Below are 19770 nucleotides of genomic sequence, written 5' to 3' on the forward strand. Positions count from 1 at the left end.
TGAGTTTGGCATGTTTATTAGAGACTGTCTAGTGTTTTAATACACTTGTTCTTAAAGTTTTAACTGGCATCACCCCGCTAAGAAGCCCAAAGCACGTCTCACTCTACGACCATTTTAATCTAAAAAAAAAAAAATCACAGCTGAGTTTTAATAAATACCACTCAACAGATGCTAATCAACTAATTTTTTTTCTCATCATTCCCTTTGTTACCCACGTCCCACCTGCAGAGGCTCCATGTCCCACAGTTTGAGAATCATTGTGTTAAAAACATCTCAGGGAAATTTTCCCAGCAGAAGCTATTTAAACTACAGGTACAGTAAAACTAAAGTACAGCATTCTTCATTAAATAGGTTTTCAAACCTAAGTGGCACTTTTTCTTTCTGCATCTTCCACCTATGCACACCACTTCAGTGCGCGGTCCTGAGTTGGACCTTCATGTGATAAGGGCTGGGAGTCATAGTGGCTCCAAAGACTGGAGTGAAGTCTGGTTCTCCTGCGTCCTCGGGCCAGATGAACTTAAACTTCCTCAGCAGAGTCACAATCATGAGGAAGAGCTCCATACGAGCCAGACCCTCCCCGAGACACACACCCGAGGACCTGAGGCATTGAAAAAGACCGCAAAATTATCAAAAACACATTGATTGAACTGGCCATTGTCCTGATTCGTATTTGAGGAAAGACATACGACTGAAGGTCCATAGTCTTAGACTAGTCTTAGTCATAGACTTTAATGTAACATCAACAGTTTCAATAAATGTGTCAATGAAATGATAATGATAGATCATAAGTGATGCAACAGTAATAATAATGATTATGAATAGTAACAGTAAAATAACATTTCATCCCGACACCATGTCTGTGCTGTTACTCAGCGTGTTTGTGCTCATGTACCTGCAGAGAAAGGCATGAAGGCCTCTGGTTTAACAAACTCTCCTTTGTCATCGAGGAAATTTTCAGGGTTGAATTCATGAGGGAATTTCCACTGTCCCTCCTCGCTGAGCACTGAGGTCAGATTCTCGATGATTATTGTTCCCTGAGGACGAAATCAACCTCAAAACCATTAAGGATGCTCGTCACTTTATTGCCTCTACCTATTTAACCAGTTGTCCCTTACCTTGGGAATGGAATAACCCATCAGCTCTGTGTCTTTAGTGGTGCAGTGGAAGACACTGAGAGGAACAGTGTTGGCAACTCTCTGTATCTCGTGAATCACAGCCTGGATGAAGAGAAGACATTTTCTGTGCTTTATCTGACTCTGAGCAATTTTTAAGTACTTTGACATAAAAACACAACAGAAATTAGAGGCTGCAGACGTGGGGACCTCTCCCTATAAGCCACAGACAGGATGCAGTATTAATGAGATCATTTCAGCTGATGTAACCTTAAAAAATATTCAGACAGGGTCACGTGGACTTTGCCTTTGGCAGTGCCAGGAAATCTAATCCTATCTAATCTTCACAGTCATGTGATGAAACACTCCTGCCATCACATGGGCGTTAGGTGTAACCCACAACATGTTCAGATATGCAGGCCCTTCATGCAGCCAGAGCTGCATGTTATTGTGTTTGTAAGCCAGGGGTTTGTTAGGGAAAGGGTGTTCCTAACATCCTTCCTACCTATCCTGGTACTTCCTAACTACAGTCTGTAACCAGGACATTATGCAAAACAAGCTTTTAAATTACAATATAATTCTTTCAAAGTAGGCAAACACGACCCTGATGGTTGAGTGGCGTATGTTTCTTATAAAATCAGTGGGTTCCTGTGGCTCAGCAGGTAGAGCAGTATGTGTGAATGTTAATAAGGAAGCACGTAAAACGACAGAAAAAAGTGTGAATGGGTGAATGTGGCATGTGGTGCTCCACGAGAGCAGAAAAGCGCTATATAAGAACCAGCCCATTTACCATGTTAGGCTTCCTAAATATTCTGGAGCATGAACCTGACACTCAATGTTTGTGACAGCGCACGACGACAGAAGAGGCTACTCTCCCTGTTAGCTGACACTGCTGTGGACCATCAGTCTAATGTTCTGCTTTAAATAAACAGTTACCTGATGTGGAAACATAAAACTTCTTTGTCAACGTCATCACACAGCAGCCTTACTAGATTTTTATGCATTAAGATAAAACACGTTGTGTTTCATGTCTAATGAAAACATTCAAACATCATAGTTCACAGTGTGGAAAAAGGTCATGATGATTCTGCAATATGATTTCGACATGAAACGCTCTTTTCATTATGAGTAGACCAGTTCCAGTCAAACCAGTTCTTTCTACAACAATGGAGGCTCCACGGTTTCCTGAAAAGAAGCTGTTTAAAATGCATCACCTAATGTTATTAATGATGACCAAAACTGGTCTGAGTTTTTGTGTCTGTTGCCAATATAAACCAACATAAAACTGTTTGAGAAATGAGGAGATCAGGCTGATATTTATTCTGTTTTCCACCTACTGCTTGTCCTGGAGCTATCGTCTTATTGTGGACCCTGTGCATGTGTGTGTTCTCTCTTATGATTACCTGTAGGACTTGCTATGCTGTGTAACCATGCCTGCTAAATAAAAGGCAATTATAAGTAGAAATCTCTCTGAGATACAGTACCTGTGTGTAAGGCATCTCGTGTCTGTCCTCAAAACTGGCCCGATACTTCCCTCCCAACACGTCGTCTATCTCCTGCTGACATCTTTCTGTGCAGGAGGGATAACACCACACATTAAATTCCATATTTCAGATATCTGTAGGTGAGACAAAGGAAGACTACACACAAGTAATGTAACACTAAAGCATTAGGCCCGTAGAGATGGAACCTTCTGTATTCATTCAATTGTCTTCAACCTTTAACATGAGATGATATTAGTCATATCAAACACCACATCCACACCTAAACTAATACAAATAATTTGTACCGGTAAGGAATTGAGTTAAGTGGGACTCTCCTTTGTTAAGTTAATATAACGAGCATATAGAATATAGCATGCTGGGACGGGCATGGCCCCTTTTGCTGCTATCAGGTGTGGCTCAGGCTAGATTGTATTATGTGAAGGCTGAAAGTACAAGTGAAACACCTGGAAAACCTCGAGCAGGGACCACAGACACCAATGACAAATAACCATAATATGTCTTATTTACATGTGCAGGTTTACCTTGGATGTGCGGGTAGTTCATAAGGTAAAGGAAAGCAGTAAGGAGGGTGTTGGAGGTAGTGTCAAGTCCCAGCAAGGTGAAGATCTAAAGCATTCATAATGAGCCACTCCTCTGAGAATGAAAGACCCATCATCGCCTCTCTAAAAAGAGGGGAATAATGAATATGATAGAAATGCCTTCAGCTCTTTACATTTAAAACAGAATTTTTAACCATCTTGTGAACTAAAACTATACAAATATCTCCTTTGGAAAAGTGCAGGTTGAATAAAGTCAAATAATTTTTTATATTTTGTATACTCAAATTAGAGCAGATCTGTTTCTTTTCACACTCACACACCTTCTCCAGTTCATCCAGATAGCAGTCAATAAAATCTCGTGGCTCTCCAGGAACTCTGGTCTTCTTGTGCTCATTGATCAAACCAATTGCAATTTTCTTTGAAGTCTAAAAAGCAAATGTAGTCACTCAAAGTTTGAACAAATTTTACTTCTTCCTGCTGGTAAGTGAAAATTGAAATTACCTCTAAATTCTCAAAGGCCTTTTGGAAGGGCAGTGGCAGGTTACGAATTATGGGAAAAGTGTCATAGAGCTGAAAGGAAAGATAAGAGAGTTAAATGAGAGTGGGGGGGATGAACACAGAACTTCTGCATCTTAGTTTTGGTATCAGTGGAATTGTCGCCGTAAAACTTCAGCCACGACAGGATTCCTAAGTAAGCACGATTACATGGGAAACATGCTTTTACTCACCATAGCCCACGGTCCATTGGCCATCTTGGTATTCTCAGTGAAGCACCTAACAATCTGTTTGATTAGCGCATCATCATACTCGTAGCGTGTAGAAAAGAGGACCTGGCAGATGATGTTGGAGGCCGCATTGTGAAACATAACTTGAGGACTCATGGTTTTCCCTGTGGAAGAGATTATTCAGCAGAACAGAATTTTACAGGAATGCAAAGGAAACAACAGCAAATGCAACGTCGTTGTGGTCACAGACGGACCTACCAAACACTGTCTTCCAAGGTTCTAACGATGTATTTTATCTCTTCATGAATCCTGTCCTCCATCGAGTTCTTCCCCAGACCAAAGGTTCCTCAAAGTCATCAAAGAAAAGCGACGATGTTCCCTCCAACTAGAGCCGTAATCGACCAAAATTACTCCTAAAACAGATTTATCAGCACAAAGGGAAACAAGATCATTTACTTTCTGGACTGTGTCGTCTTTTATTACGTTCCACATTCATTAAAAGAACTCTATTGTTTGACATGGATCGTTCACATGGTCCAGCATGTGTGCTGCACCGTTGTGATGAAGAGGAGGTATTCTACAAAGAGATAACAGCAAAAGGTGAATTTTCCTAACCCATGTTGTCCCTGCGTGCTTATCTCAAACTGGGTGTGTTTCCTCAGCATGCAGTAAATAATAATGCACTAAAACTTGAAACCATAGAATCTAGTATATGCTAACGTATACTGGATTTTTTCGTTTGTTTTGTTTTCTTTATTTAATTTTTCGTTTTGCTGTTTTGGGTACTGATGGTAAAAATGTGTGTGAACACAGTGTATCATGTGATAGATAACATCTGTTCTACCTTTACTCTTGGTGACATCATTAACAAACAAGTCTTGGGGTCGTCCAGCAAAATCAGCAGCCTTAGTCACCATCGCCTCCTTTACGGCCTTCAGCCCATTGATGACTACAGCTGGTTTCTGGCCAATGTAAATACTGTAGACATCTCCATAAGACTTCCTCAGCTGGGAGGGAACAAAATGACATGGCAGTTTTTGAAATTTATGAACCAGATACTCAGGTGGACATTTCCCTCCAACACGGTTAAACATTTCTGTCCAGTAATTCAGTTATTCTGTGGAGAGAAAAAAGCATCAGTGAACTAATCCTGAACATTTCGTGGAGGGATACAGAGGAAGCCCACATATTTACAGTGGGACATGCTTACATTGGTGGATCTGTGCAAAGTTGGCAGCGTGAAATTTGTCTCAAGACTCCACGTGACGACGTGACTGATCAGATGATTCGTGCACGTGCATTTCAGGTTTCTAAGCAAGTGAGAGTGACGTAACGTGTAGTTTTAGAAATATGTGTATGCACAAACAGCTTTTTGAAGGAGAACGTTATCCAATTCTGAAGCTGAAATTAATAAATTAAGTTATAAATCAGTTATTATACATCTGTATTTATTCAGGTCTGGGCATACACATTTGTAAAATAGTTTTGACGTGTGTAAAATTGCTTTGTATTTGTGTGTGGGTAGAAGCACGCATTACACACTGCACACATTTATTAACTTTACGCTTGCAGAGCATGCCATATGCATTTGTTAAAGACACATTTCTCTCTGTAGTTTGATGACCTGCAGCGAAACAAAAAACGATATACAGCATAAGCAAACGTTAGCAGTGATGAGACCAAAGGATTTCAGTGTTTCACTCGCATTTGTAAGATGTTGATGTTGGTCAGTTTTAAAAACGGGGCACAGTGTGTCTGATTTGTAGAGATGCATGTGGTTCTTTTCTCATGTAGCACTGTCACATGACATTTCTTAAACGATAAGCTGAAGATTGATCCATATACAGTGATGATTGCAGGGGGTTTAAACTATGCTAAACTAGCTTGTAATCACATAAGGAGCTCACTATAGTGTAAGAACTTGGATTTTAAAGGTGTTTCCTTTTACAGCCACAAGCATTGGTATTGTCTTTAACAGCACAGTCAGGAAAAGCACACTAATGTTTTAGTAGCTAAACATTTAAACCCATTTAGTGCTATAATAGTAATAGGATAAAAAAATATTATAAAACATTATGAACATTTTTATTTTATTGAATGTTTTTTCTTACCTTCTCAAAGTCCTTTAAGGGGTTCTCCAAACTCAACTGCAAAGTGTTCCCCACCAGGGGAAGGCCTGGGGGGCCTGGTGGGAAGTTCTTGGGCCTCTTGGATTTGAGTTGAAGAATAAGAAATAAAGGCAGAGGCATAGCAGTGCAATTGAAACAAAACATGGTGAGACGATTTGGACTGCACTATGAAAAGTATTAGTTGTTACTGATCTCTGGCTCTCTTCCACAGCATGACTTGAAATGAGAGGAATAGCTGGCAGACCCACAAATATGTAGCTCAGCCGGCCCTCTTCTACCTACACACCTTGAGATTTGTGTGAAAGGTGAAACACAGCGTGATAAAAACAGAGCACATTGCTCCACCACCTTTAGCGTAATGTGACAGGCTACTGTACAGCGGTATCAGATTTCCTTAAATATCACATAGTGTCAGGCATTTTTCTGTGTTTCATTTTCTTCCATTGTTAATAAAACACAATTCAATACGAAGGTCCTCATTTCTATGTGAGAAGAAAGTGGAAGTAAACTGGGTAAACTGACTAATCTACAAGAATTTGCTGTGACTTGTAAAGATCTGAAAGAAAAGAGTGAAGGAGTCAGAATTTCCAGGTAAAAAACTGAGCTGAACATGCTCAAACAGCAGGAAACCCTCACATAAGATCATAAACTAAATAAACTTTAATATTAAGATACAAAGAGACAAAGCGTAAACAAGATTTAGATAAAAAGACCTGATTCTGTATTTTATAAATGTGTAACATACGTGTGGTTCTTATGTAGCACTGGCAGCAATGATTGCACAGCTGTGATATGGAAAAACTAAAATCATAAAATGAAAATGTATCCATGTACAACGATCACTCTAATGGCTTTAAAATATCAGTCGGCTGTTTTCAAACTCTTCTTTGAGAAAAAGAATGAACAAAAGAAAACATTCCATTTGTGTGAGTTGAAAGGCCTGTTGGATCATTGAACTGTACAGGTGCTGAACTCTATACAGACAACACATTATGTAATCAGCTAAGTAGCAAAGGGCCAGCTGCTGCTGAGCAACCAACCTTGTTTTATTGCAAGGATTTTGTAAGGTAGATGAGTCAGAGCAATGGTAAAAGTTACCATTGCTTTGCAACAAAATCTTCACCTAGCTGCTCTTGCTAATGCTGCTAGCATTATGGAAACATTAAGGCTAGCAGAGTTACTGAAGTCCATTACATCAAGACTAAAGAATCTTGTTAATGTTTGCAAGTGCTGCACTGCAGGGAGGACTTTATCGTGGCTATAAAAGTCTAAGAATCCAAGACATGCAGTTGGATCAAGTTGAGGATGTGCATTTCTTAAATAAGGGTTGTATAGGAATTTCTTTTACTTATGTATTAATCACATTATTTTATTGTATGATGCCTTGGTGCCACTGGATTTTAACAAGTCTCACACTCATACATTAAGACAAATGGTGGGGGTGTAGTAAGGAAGTTGGGGGAAGCAGACAACTCCACAGGAAGAGTCTTTTGTCTCTTTGAGGACTCTGGGAGGTAGCAAGGGAGTGTGAACCTTAAAGTGTGAAACAGCTGTGTACTGCCTTTTGTTCCTGAAGAAGGTATTTAACTGAGAGCCATGCTGGGCTCAGGGAGACTCTGCTGACCGTCTGCCCCGCGGACATGTAGGCTCTCCACAAGCTTGGTTTTCTGTTCTTTGTGTGTTTGGATTAAAGAATGTTAGCTACCGCTCACCGCTCATCTGCAGGCTTTATTTAAGGGAAAACTTCCACAACAGGGTTTCAGTAGATTTAATGCAAGTTCAAATCTTCAATGTTTCACGTTTGAAGTTTGAAATAATCATATTTCAATACTTTTTATGATCCTGTAAGTGTCTGATATTGAATTTAAAGAGATTCTTTGAGAAATTCTTTGAGGCCTTTAAAGATCATAATGATCATGGTCTGGTACTAATAACTGACCAAAGCTCAGTTATATTGTGGTAAATAGACCAAGATTAAAAACAACTTAGTGAAAAGCCAAATCAAATGTAACTAAGAAAATGACTGAGGTGAAATGTTTGTTTGAAGTTTTATGTTGTTGGGCCAGAAACAATCTTTAATCTATTTATGGAGTCATGAGCTAACAAATAAAGAACAGCCTGAAAATAAAAGAAGCTGATTCAAACTGCGGAAAGTGTGAAATACAAGAAACAAATGTGAGTTTTGTATGTTTATTTCATATTTCACCAATGCAGTAGAAATAAGAAATGGATAAAAGTTTCCCAGATAACTTCCGACCAGGTCTAACTGCTAGTTAATGTCCATCTGCACACCGCCTCACTGTGGCGTTCTGAGTTGGACTTTCATGCGGTAAGGTTTGGGAGTCAGAGTGACCCCATAGACTGGAGTGAAGTCTGGTTCTCCTGCGTCCTCGGGCCAGATGAACTTGAACTTCCTCAGCAGAGTCACCATGATGAGGAAGAGCTCCATGCGAGCCAGACCCTCCCCGAGACACACCCGAGGACCTGAGACGTTGAAAAAAATACCTCAGTATCATCTACGACAGAAGATTTAATCAACTATGTCGGTATGTGAATCGTGTTTTCATGTACCTGCAGAGAAAGGCATGAAGGCCTCTGGTTTAACAAACTCTCCTTTGTCATCGAGGAAGTTTTCAGGGTTGAATTCATGAGGGAATTTCCACTGTCCCTCCTCGCTGAGCACTGAGGTCAGATTCTCGATGATCATTGTTCCCTGAGGACAAAATCAACCTCAAAACTATTAAGGATGCTCGTCACTTTCTCTGTTGCCAAAAACTATTTAACCAGTTGGCCCTTACCTTGGGAATGGAATAACCCATCAGCTCTGTGTCTTTAGTGGTGCAGTGGAAGACACTGAGAGGAACAGTGTTGGCAACTCTCTGTATCTCGTGAATCACAGCCTGGATGAAGAGAAGACATTTCTTTGACTTAGAGCAGAATACATGCATGCTGTCAAATTCAGCCACAAAAACAATGCATATATACTTTGAGCAATATTTTGATGAATAATTTAGTGGATCTGCAGTTCCACAGAGCAGCTGTTTTTTGACAGTCTGTGCTTTGGTTTGAGAGTCTCTGAGAAGAATCGACACAGCTACAAATAGAGTTACCGTTTCACTTTTACTCATTTATAAATTATTTCTAAACTTTACATGGCTTTGTGTCACCATCTAACAAACACAGCACTCACAACCAAAGACCTTAGATGTAAGTAAAAAAAAAATACCTGCATGTAGGGCATCTTGTGTCTGTCCTCAAAAACTGGCCTGATCTTTCCCTTCCAGCACTCGGTCTATCTCCTCCTGACATTGTTCTGTTAGAACAGGACAACACAACACTTTGCAGTACACCATAACCAGCGATATAACTATGATTTTAGAAAAGTAACTTCGTAGGCATACAACATTTGATATACACTATATGGACAAGTATTTGACCACAATGCTTAATATTTGAATTCAGGTGTTTTCAGTGTCTTTGCCACAGATGTAACAAATTAAGCACGTAGCCATGCAATGTGCCTTTACGAACATCTGTGAAAGAATGAGTTGTTACACAGAGCACAGTGAATCAGAGTGTGGTACTCCAATCAACTGAAGTCAGCCACAAAGTGACAGACCATATTAAGTTACAGTGGGTTTGCTGAATGCGGAGGCACACAGTGCATTAAACTTGCTAATGCTCTGCTGAATCAATGACAATGCAGAGCCGTCCTCCTCTGGCATTACCATTGGCATTAAAACTATACATCGGCAGCTTCGTGACATGGGTTTCCATGGACGAGCAGCCCCTGTAGGTGTACTGTGTATGCAGTCCAGTATATTGGACCTAAACATCAACAAATCATTTGCAAAAAATGGCTGTTTTACATTATGGGCCTTAGTATACAGCACAGCAGTGTGCATGACTTTATGGTACAAGAGAACAAGAGCTGATAACAAAAAGCCAAGTCATATGTGCAGGTTTACCTTGTATGTGTGGGTAGTTCACAAGATAAAGAAAACCAGTAAGCAGGGTGTTGGATGTAGTGTCAGTCCCAGCAAAGTAAATATCCAAGGTGAACCTAAGGAGCTGCGTTTCTGAAAATGAAGACCCATCGTTGCCTCTCTAAGAAAAAGTTATAAATGGAAAAGAAAGTGACAGACACGGTACGAGAGACGGAACGGTCACAGCCACACGTATGTTCACCTTTCTGCATTAAAACTATGAATCTCTTTTTAAAGAGTTGTTTATAAATTTTTTTGATCAACAGGAGGGAATGTCAAAGGGAAATTGTTTTTATATAATGTGATCAGCTTCATGAAATGTGCTTTTTATTGATCACTAAGCAATCTACATGTCTACGTGACTTTTCACCTAATAACTTTTGTGATGATGAACTTATTCAGCTACTAACCGCTTCCTGTTTTCAGAGAATAGTTAGATGTAGAGAAGAGAAACCTCAGCTCTTTTCCGAGAACATACAGATGTAGAAAAGGGGAAAACCCGTAGCTCTGAGTGACGTTGTTATTTTTGTACACACACACATGCACACACATACACACACAGACACACAGAAAAGTTTAAATAAAGAACGCAGACAGTGATGAGACGCAGGTCGCAGGTCTTGCGTTCATGAATGAGTAAAGACAACTGCAGTGTTTGTGTTTTCTAACTCAGGTGTCTTAGCTGAAGAACTACGGGGTGATTTAAAGAAATCCCCTGTCACAGACACTATCTCTACTTTCAAGATTAGGCTTCAAACTTTCCTTTTTTGCTAAAGCATATAGTTAGGGCTGGACCAAGTGACCCTGAATCCTCCCTTAGTTATGCTGCAACAGGCTGTCACGGTTCTGGGTCCGTTGGACCCAGTATTTTGAGTTTGTTGTGTTTTGATTTAAGTTTGCATCAGGGATTGTGTTCTTGTTCTCTTGTTGTGTTCATGATGATGATGATGATGATTATTTGAGTTTCATGTTTAAGGATTTGTTCTCGGTTGTATCTCACGTTTAGTTTAGTTCAGGTTCCATGTGTCATTCTGTCTGTCTCTCAGTGTCAGGTCTGTGTCTTGGTGTGGTGTTCTGAGTTTCCTGTTTTATTGTGAAGGTCTGTGTCATATGTGAGTGTGCTCAGTTTACGTTTCCCCTATTCCGTCAGCTCAGATTCCTCCCAGCTGTGTTGCCCTCCTGTTTCTCATCCCCTGATTACTGGTGTGTGTATTTAAGCCCTGTGTGTTCTCCTGCCTGTTGCCGGTTCGTCTGTATAACTCCGTGTCAGTCTGTTACCCTGTTCCTTAGTCTGCGTCTCTCTGCTCTGCTCCGCTCCGCTCCGCTCCGCTCTCCGTTTTGAAGACTTCAGGTTTGCTCTTTAGTTTCTCCCAGTTTAGGTTTGTCATTACTCATGCTTCACTTGCCTGTTTTTGCCACTGCCACCGTGTAAATAAACTTCACTCGTATCATCAGTTTGCTGCATTTTGGGTCCTCCTTTTCCTCCACTCCACACGGCTCACTCCGCCAGCCGTGACACAGGCGTAGGCTGCCGGGGATTCCCATGATGCACTGGGTGTTTCTTCTTCACTCACTATGTGTTAACAGACCTCTCTGCATTGAATCATATCTGTTATTAACCTCTGTCTCTCTTCCACAGCATGTCTTTATCCTGTCTTCCTTCTCTCACCCCACCAATCACAGCAGATGGCCCCGCCCCTCCCTGAGCCTGGTTCTGTTGGAGGTTTCTTCCTGTTAAAAGGGAGTTTTTCCTTCCCACTGTCGCCAAAGTGCTGCTCATAGGGGGTCATATGATTGTTGGGTTTTTTCTCTGTGTCTTACTTAAGCAGATACAGAGTAGCTGTCTTCCCATAGTATAAATCAGTAAGAGAAGGTACGACCTCTCTCATGACCTTAGGATGTGTGTGTATGCCAGAGTGCTCTGGGAGGCACACAGAGTCTTTGCAGACTGCTAAGGATCAAACATCTTATCAATATGCAATCAGTTATATAACACAAGCCCTTTCACCCATATAGAAAATAATCTTTGCAAATATTGGCTTATAAAGAAAGGAAGGCTCAGAACTGCCAAAGAACTGACTCACAGTATTCACTGGATACAGCCAAGTGTGAAGTGAGTCACACTTGGCTGTATCGCCTCAGTAGTCGCCTCAAGGTGCTTTATATTGTTCAGTAATATTTTTGAATATTCATCAATAATTTAGGTCATTTGAAAAACTGCATGATTCAGCAGTCAGGAATGACTGCGTATCCTCAGTTTAGGTTATTATTTCAAACTGTTGTTGAACAGTAACAGTTGTGCTAAATGGCCAAAGTCTGGCTCTGACGGTCAGTCGCAAAGTGATTATTTCTTTTTAACTTGTGCTAGTAAACAAAAACAACTGATATTCAACTAGTGGAGGCAATCTGCTGACATAAAGCAGAAGACTGATGTGTTCCCATCGTGGACCAGACCCATCTTCTAACTACACATGTGTAAAGTTTTTGACACATCTTGAGTGGTTGTGTTGACAAAACCTGTTCAAAGACAGTAAGGCCAAAGGACAAAGGGTTTAACTCTGTCATTTTTTCTGCTACATGAGACGTCTAAAGGACAACGTTTTGCCGTGACAACACTGCTGCACACACTCAACAACAACAACAACAGCACCCATGCTGCAGCAGCTGGTACACATTTAATTTGAATGCTTTGATGACAGGTCTCCAAAGCATACCTCCATCATTTCTCAGACCAGTGCTGTTGGTTATCATTCATTGTTTTCTAAAGTGCTTTTAGAGTTTAAAAATGCACCTTTTTAATGAAAAGAGGGATAATGTAAGTGACTGTAGCATTCAGAGTAGTTCGTAGCCTCAGTGATGCTTCCATTTATACTGACTCAGAGTTAGTCAAGAGTTATGAATATTATCTAATATCGAGGAGCTCCAAAACAAAGTTCCTAATGTTTGAGAAAGTGATTTTAAAAGGAGTAAGACAAGTGTGAGTTTGGCATGTTTATTAGAGACTGTCTAGTGTTTTTAATACACTTGTTCTTAAAGTTTTAACTGGCATCACCCCGCTAAGAAGCCCAAAGCACGTCTCACTCTACGACCATTTTAATCTAAAAAAAAAAAATCACAGCTGAGTTTTAATAAATACCACTCAACAGATGCTAATCAACTAATTTTTTTTCTCATCATTCCCTTTGTTACCCACGTCCCACCTGCAGAGGCTCCATGTCCCACAGTTTGAGAATCATTGTGTTAAAAACATCTCAGGGAAATTTTCCCAGCAGAAGCTATTTAAACTACAGGTACAGTAAACTAAAGTACAGCATTCTTCATTAAATAGGTTTTCAAACCTAAGTGGCACTTTTTCTTTCTGCATCTTCCACCTATGCACACCACTTCAGTGCGCGGTCCTGAGTTGGACCTTCATGTGATAAGGGCTGGGAGTCATAGTGGCTCCAAAGACTGGAGTGAAGTCTGGTTCTCCTGCGTCCTCGGGCCAGATGAACTTAAACTTCCTCAGCAGAGTCACAATCATGAGGAAGAGCTCCATACGAGCCAGACCCTCCCCGAGACACACCCGAGGACCTGAGGCATTGAAAAAGACCGCAAAATTATCAAAAACACATTGATTGAACTGGCCATTGTCCTGATTCGTATTTGAGGAAAGACATACGACTGAAGGTCCATAGTCTTAGACTAGTCTTAGTCATAGACTTTAATGTAACATCAACAGTTTCAATAAATGTGTCAATGAAATGATAATGATAGATCATAAGTGATGCAACAGTAATAATAATGATTATGAATAGTAACAGTAAAATAACATTTCATCCCGACACCATGTCTGTGCTGTTACTCAGCGTGTTTGTGCTCATGTACCTGCAGAGAAAGGCATGAAGGCCTCTGGTTTAACAAACTCTCCTTTGTCATCGAGGAAATTTTCAGGGTTGAATTCATGAGGGAATTTCCACTGTCCCTCCTCGCTGAGCACTGAGGTCAGATTCTCGATGATTATTGTTCCCTGAGGACGAAATCAACCTCAAAACCATTAAGGATGCTCGTCACTTTATTGCCTCTACCTATTTAACCAGTTGTCCCTTACCTTGGGAATGGAATAACCCATCAGCTCTGTGTCTTTAGTGGTGCAGTGGAAGACACTGAGAGGAACAGTGTTGGCAACTCTCTGTATCTCGTGAATCACAGCCTGGATGAAGAGAAGACATTTTCTGTGCTTTATCTGACTCTGAGCAATTTTTAAGTACTTTGACATAAAAACACAACAGAAATTAGAGGCTGCAGACGTGGGGACCTCTCCCTATAAGCCACAGACAGGATGCAGTATTAATGAGATCATTTCAGCTGATGTAACCTTAAAAAATATTCAGACAGGGTCACGTGGACTTTGCCTTTGGCAGTGCCAGGAAATCTAATCCTATCTAATCTTCACAGTCATGTGATGAAACACTCCTGCCATCACATGGGCGTTAGGTGTAACCCACAACATGTTCAGATATGCAGGCCCTTCATGCAGCCAGAGCTGCATGTTATTGTGTTTGTAAGCCAGGGGTTTGTTAGGGAAAGGGTGTTCCTAACATCCTTCCTACCTATCCTGGTACTTCCTAACTACAGTCTGTAACCAGGACATTATGCAAAACAAGCTTTTAAATTACAATATAATTCTTTCAAAGTAGGCAAACACGACCCTGATGGTTGAGTGCGTATGTTTCTTATAAAATCAGTGGGTTCCTGTGGCTCAGCAGGTAGAGCAGTATGTGTGAATGTTAATAAGGAAGCACGTAAAACGACAGAAAAAAGTGTGAATGGGTGAATGTGGCATGTGGTGCTCCACGAGAGCAGAAAAGCGCTATATAAGAACCAGCCCATTTACCATGTTAGGCTTCCTAAATATTCTGGAGCATGAACCTGACACTCAATGTTTGTGACAGCGCACGACGACAGAGAGGCTACTCTCCCTGTTAGCTGACACTGCTGTGGACCATCAGTCTAATGTTCTGCTTTAAATAAACAGTTACCTGATGTGGAAACATAAAACTTCTTTGTCAACGTCATCACACAGCAGCCTTACTAGATTTTATGCATTAAGATAAAACACGTTTGTGTTTCATGTCTAATGAAAACATTCAAACATCATAGTTCACAGTGTGGAAAAAGGTCATGATGATTCTGCAATATGATTTCGACATGAAACGCTCTTTTCATTATGAGTAGACCAGTTCCAGTCAAACCAGTTCTTTCTACAACAATGGAGGCTCCACGGTTTCCTGAAAAGAAGCTGTTTAAATGCATCACCTAATGTTATTAATGATGACCAAAACTGGTCTGAGTTTTTGTGTCTGTTGCCAATATAAACCAACATAAACTGTTTGAGAAATGAGGAGATCAGGCTGATATTTATTCTGTTTTCCACCTACTGCTTGTCCTGGAGCTATCGTCTTATTGTGGACCCTGTGCATGTGTGTGTTCTCTCTTTATGATTACCTGTAGGACTTGCTATGCTGTGTAACCATGCCTGCTAAATAAAAGGCAATTATAAGTAGAAATCTCTCTGATATACAGTACCTGTGTGTAAGGCATCTCGTGTCTGTCCTCAAAACTGGCCCGATACTTCCCTCCCAACACGTCGTCTATCTCCTGCTGACATCTTTCTGTGCAGGAGGGATAACACCACACATTAAATTCCATATTTCAGATATCTGTAGGTGAGACAAAGGAAGACTACACACAAGTAATGTAACACTAAAGCATTAGGCCCGTAGAGATGGAACCTTCTGTATTCATTCAATTTGTCTTCAACCTTTAACATGAGATGATATTAGTCATATCAAACACCACATCCACACCTAAACTAATACAAATAATTTGTACCGGTAAGGAATTGAGTTAAGTGGGACTCTCCTTTGTTAAGTTAATATAACGAGCATATAGAATATAGCATGCTGGGACGGGCATGGCCCCTTTTGCTGCTATCAGGTGTGGCTCAGGCTAGATTGTATTATGTGAAGGCTGAAGTACAAGTGAACACCTGGAAAACCTCGAGCAGGACCACAGACACCAATGACAAATAACCATAATATGTCTTATTTACATGTGCAGGTTTACCTTGGATGTGCGGGTAGTTCATAAGGTAAAGGAAAGCAGTAAGGAGGGTGTTGGAGGTAGTGTCAGTCCCAGCAAGGTGAAGATCTAAAGCATTCATAATGAGCCACTCCTCTGAGAATGAAGACCCATCATCGCCTCTCTAAAAAGAGGGGAATAATGAATATGATAGAAATGCCTTCAGCTCTTTACATTTAAAACAGAATTTTTAACCATCTTGTGAACTAAAACTATACAAATATCTCCTTTTGGAAAAGTGCAGGTTGAATAAAGTCAAATAATTTTTATATTTTGTATACTCAAATTAGAGCAGATCTGTTTCTTTTCACACTCACACACCTTCTCCAGTTCATCCAGATAGCAGTCAATAAAATCTCGTGGCTCTCCAGGAACTCTGGTCTTCTTGTGCTCATTGATCAAACCAATTGCAATTTTCTTTGAAGTCTAAAAAGCAAATGTAGTCACTCAAAGTTTGAACAAATTTTACTTCTTCCTGCTGGTAAAGTGAAAATTGAAATTACCTCTAAATTCTCAAAGGCCTTTTGGAAGGGCAGTGGCAGGTTACGAATTATGGGAAAAGTGTCATAGAGCTGAAAGGAAAGATAAGAGAGTTAAATGAGAGTGGGGGGGATGAACACAGAACTTCTGCATCTTAGTTTTGGTATCAGTGGAATTGTCGCCGTAAAACTTCAGCCACGACAGGATTCCTAAGTAAGCACGATTACATGGGAAACATGCTTTTACTCACCATAGCCCACGGTCCATTGGCCATCTTGGTATTCTCAGTGAAGCACCTAACAATCTGTTTGATTAGCGCATCATCATACTCGTAGCGTGTAGAAAAGAGGACCTGGCAGATGATGTTGGAGGCCGCATTGTGAAACATAACTTGAGGACTCATGGTTTTCCCTGTGGAAGAGATTATTCAGCAGAACAGAATTTTACAGGAATGCAAAGGAAACAACAGCAAATGCAACGTCGTTGTGGTCACAGACGGACCTACCAACACTGTCTTCCAAGGTTCTAACGATGTATTTTATCTCTTCATGAATCCTGTCCTCCATCGAGTTCTTCCCCAGACCAAAGTTCCTCAAAGTCATCAAAGAAAAGCGACGATGTTCCCTCCAACTAGAGCCGTAATCGACCAAAATTACTCCTAAAACAGATTTATCAGCACAAAGGGAAACAAGATCATTTACTTTCTGGACTGTGTCGTCTTTTATTACGTTCCACATTCATTAAAAGAACTCTATTGTTTACATGGATCGTTCACATGGTCCAGCATGTGTGCTGCACCGTTGTGATGAAGAGGAGTATTCTACAAAGAGATAACAGCAAAAGGTGAATTTTCCTAACCCATGTTGTCCCTGCGTGCTTATCTCAAACTGGGTGTTTTTCCTCATGCATGCAGTAAATAATAATGCACTAAAACTTGAAACCATAGAATCTAGTATATGCTAACGTATATACTGGATTTTTTCGTTTGTTTTGTTTTCTTTATTTAATTTTTCGTTTTGCTGTTTTGGGTACTGATGGTAAAATGTGTGTGAACACAGTGTATCATGTGATAGATAACATCTGTTCTACCTTTACTCTTGGTGACATCATTAACAAACAAGTCTTGGGGTCGTCCAGCAAAATCAGCAGCCTTAGTCACCATCGCCTCCTTTACGGCCTTCAGCCCATTGATGACTACAGCTGGTTTCTGGCCAATGTAAATACTGTAGACATCTCCATAAGACTTCCTCAGCTGGGAGGGAACAAAATGACATGGCAGTTTTTGAAATTTATGAACCAGATACTCAGGTGGACATTTCCCTCCAACACGGTTAAACATTTCTGTCCAGTAATTTCAGTTATTCTGTGGAGAGAAAAAAGCATCAAGTGAACTAATCCTGAACATTTCGTGGAGGGATACAGAGGAAGCCCACATATTTACAGTGGGACATGCTTACATTTGTGGATCTGTGCAAAGTTGGCAGCGTGAAATTTGTCTCAAGACTCCACGTGACGACGTGACTGATCAGATGATTCGTGCACGTGCATTTCAGGTTTTCTAAGCAAGTGAGAGTGAAGTAACGTGTAGTTTTAGAAATATGTGTATGCACAAACAGCTTTTTGAAGGAGAACGTTATCCAATTCCTGAAGCTGAAATTAATAAATTAAGTTATAAATCAGTTATTATACATCTGTATTTATTCAGGTCTGGGCATACACATTTGTAAAATAGTTTGACGTGGTGTAAAATTGCTTTGTATTTGTGTGTGGGTAGAAGCACGCATTACACACTGCACACATTTATTAACTTTACGCTTGCAGAGCATGCCATATGCATTTGTTAAAGACACATTTCTCTCTGTAGTTTGATGACCTGCAGCGAAACAAAAAACGATATACAGCATAAGCAAACGTTAGCAGTGATGAGACCAAAGGATTTCAGTGTTTCACTCGCATTTTGTAAGATGTTGATGTTGGTCAGTTTTAAAAACGGGGCACAGTGTGTCTGATTTGTAGAGATGCATGTGGTTCTTTTCTCATGTAGCACTGTCACATGACATTTCTTAAACGATAAGCTGAAGATTGATCCATATACAGTGATGATTGCAGGGGGTTTAAACTATGCTAAACTAGCTTGTAATCACATAAGGAGCTCACTATAGTGTAAGAACTTTGGATTTTAAAGGTGTTTCCTTTTACAGCCACAAGCATTGGTATTGTCTTTAACAGCACAGTCAGGAAAAGCACACTAATGTTTTAGTAGCTAAACATTTAAACCCATTTAGTGCTAATAATAGTAATAGGATAAAAAAATATTATAAAACATTATGAACATTTTTATTTTATTGAATGTTTTTTCTTACCTTCTCAAAGTCCTTTAAGGGGTTCTCCAAACTCAACTGCAAAGTGTTCCCCACCAGGGGAAGGCCTGGGGGGCCTGGTGGGAAGTTCTTGGGCCTCTTGGATTTGAGTTGAAGAATAAGAAATAAAAGGCAGAGGCATAGCAGTGCAATTGAAACAAACATGGTGAGACGATTTGGACTGCACTATGAAAAAGTATTAGTTGTTACTGATCTCTGGCTCTCTTCCACAGCATTGACTTGAAATGAGAGGAATAGCTGGCAGACCCACAAATATGTAGCTCAGCCGGCCCTCTTCTACCTACACACCTTGAGATTTGTGTGAAAGGTGAAACACAGCGTGATAAAAACAGAGCACATTGCTCCACCACCTTTAGCGTAATGTGACAGGCTACTGTACAGCGGTATCAGATTTCCTTAAATATCACATAGTGTCAGGCATTTTTCTGTGTTTCATTTTCTTCCATTGTTAATAAAACACAATTCAATACGAAGGTCCTCATTTCTATGTGAAGAAGAAAGTGGAAGTAAACTGGGTAAACTGACTAATCTACAAGAATTTGCTGTGACTTGTAAAGATCTGAAAGAAAAGAGTGAAGGAGTCAGAATTTCCAGGTAAAAACTTGAGCTGAACATGCTCAAACAGCAGGAAACCCTCACATAAGATCATAAACTAAATAAACTTTAATATTAAGATACAAAGAGACAAAGCGTAAACAAGATTTAGATAAAAAGACCTGATTCTGTATTTTATAAATGTGTAACATACGTGTGGTTCTTATGTAGCACTGGCAGCAATGATTGCACAGCT

General features: G+C 40.2%; 1 protein-coding gene and 2 pseudogenes across 1 annotated transcript; all 3 read right to left on the minus strand.

Moving 5' to 3' along the window:
* LOC120729392 lies at window positions 1-6145 on the minus strand (annotated as a pseudogene).
* A 2152-nt stretch (window positions 6146-8297) lies between these two features.
* On the minus strand, window positions 8298-13232 carry LOC120730456 (annotated as a pseudogene).
* LOC120729395 (cytochrome P450 2J6-like) lies at window positions 13167-19502 on the minus strand. The gene is made up of 11 exons (XM_040024928.1): window positions 18963-19502; window positions 17689-17851; window positions 17105-17257; window positions 16850-17010; window positions 16623-16691; window positions 16441-16545; window positions 16105-16243; window positions 15565-15650; window positions 14087-14188; window positions 13864-14005; window positions 13167-13569 (listed from the first exon to the last, which is right to left on the minus strand). Exons 1-11 carry the CDS (start codon window positions 19122-19124, stop codon window positions 13382-13384), a joined length of 1470 nt encoding a protein of 489 aa, XP_039880862.1. The 5' UTR covers window positions 19125-19502; the 3' UTR covers window positions 13167-13381.
* Window positions 19503-19770: the final 268 nt, after the last annotated feature.

Source organism: Simochromis diagramma, unplaced genomic scaffold (assembly GCF_900408965.1).
Source record: "Simochromis diagramma unplaced genomic scaffold, fSimDia1.1 OVJJ01000293.1, whole genome shotgun sequence".
NCBI classification, from domain to species: domain Eukaryota; kingdom Metazoa; phylum Chordata; class Actinopteri; order Cichliformes; family Cichlidae; genus Simochromis; species Simochromis diagramma.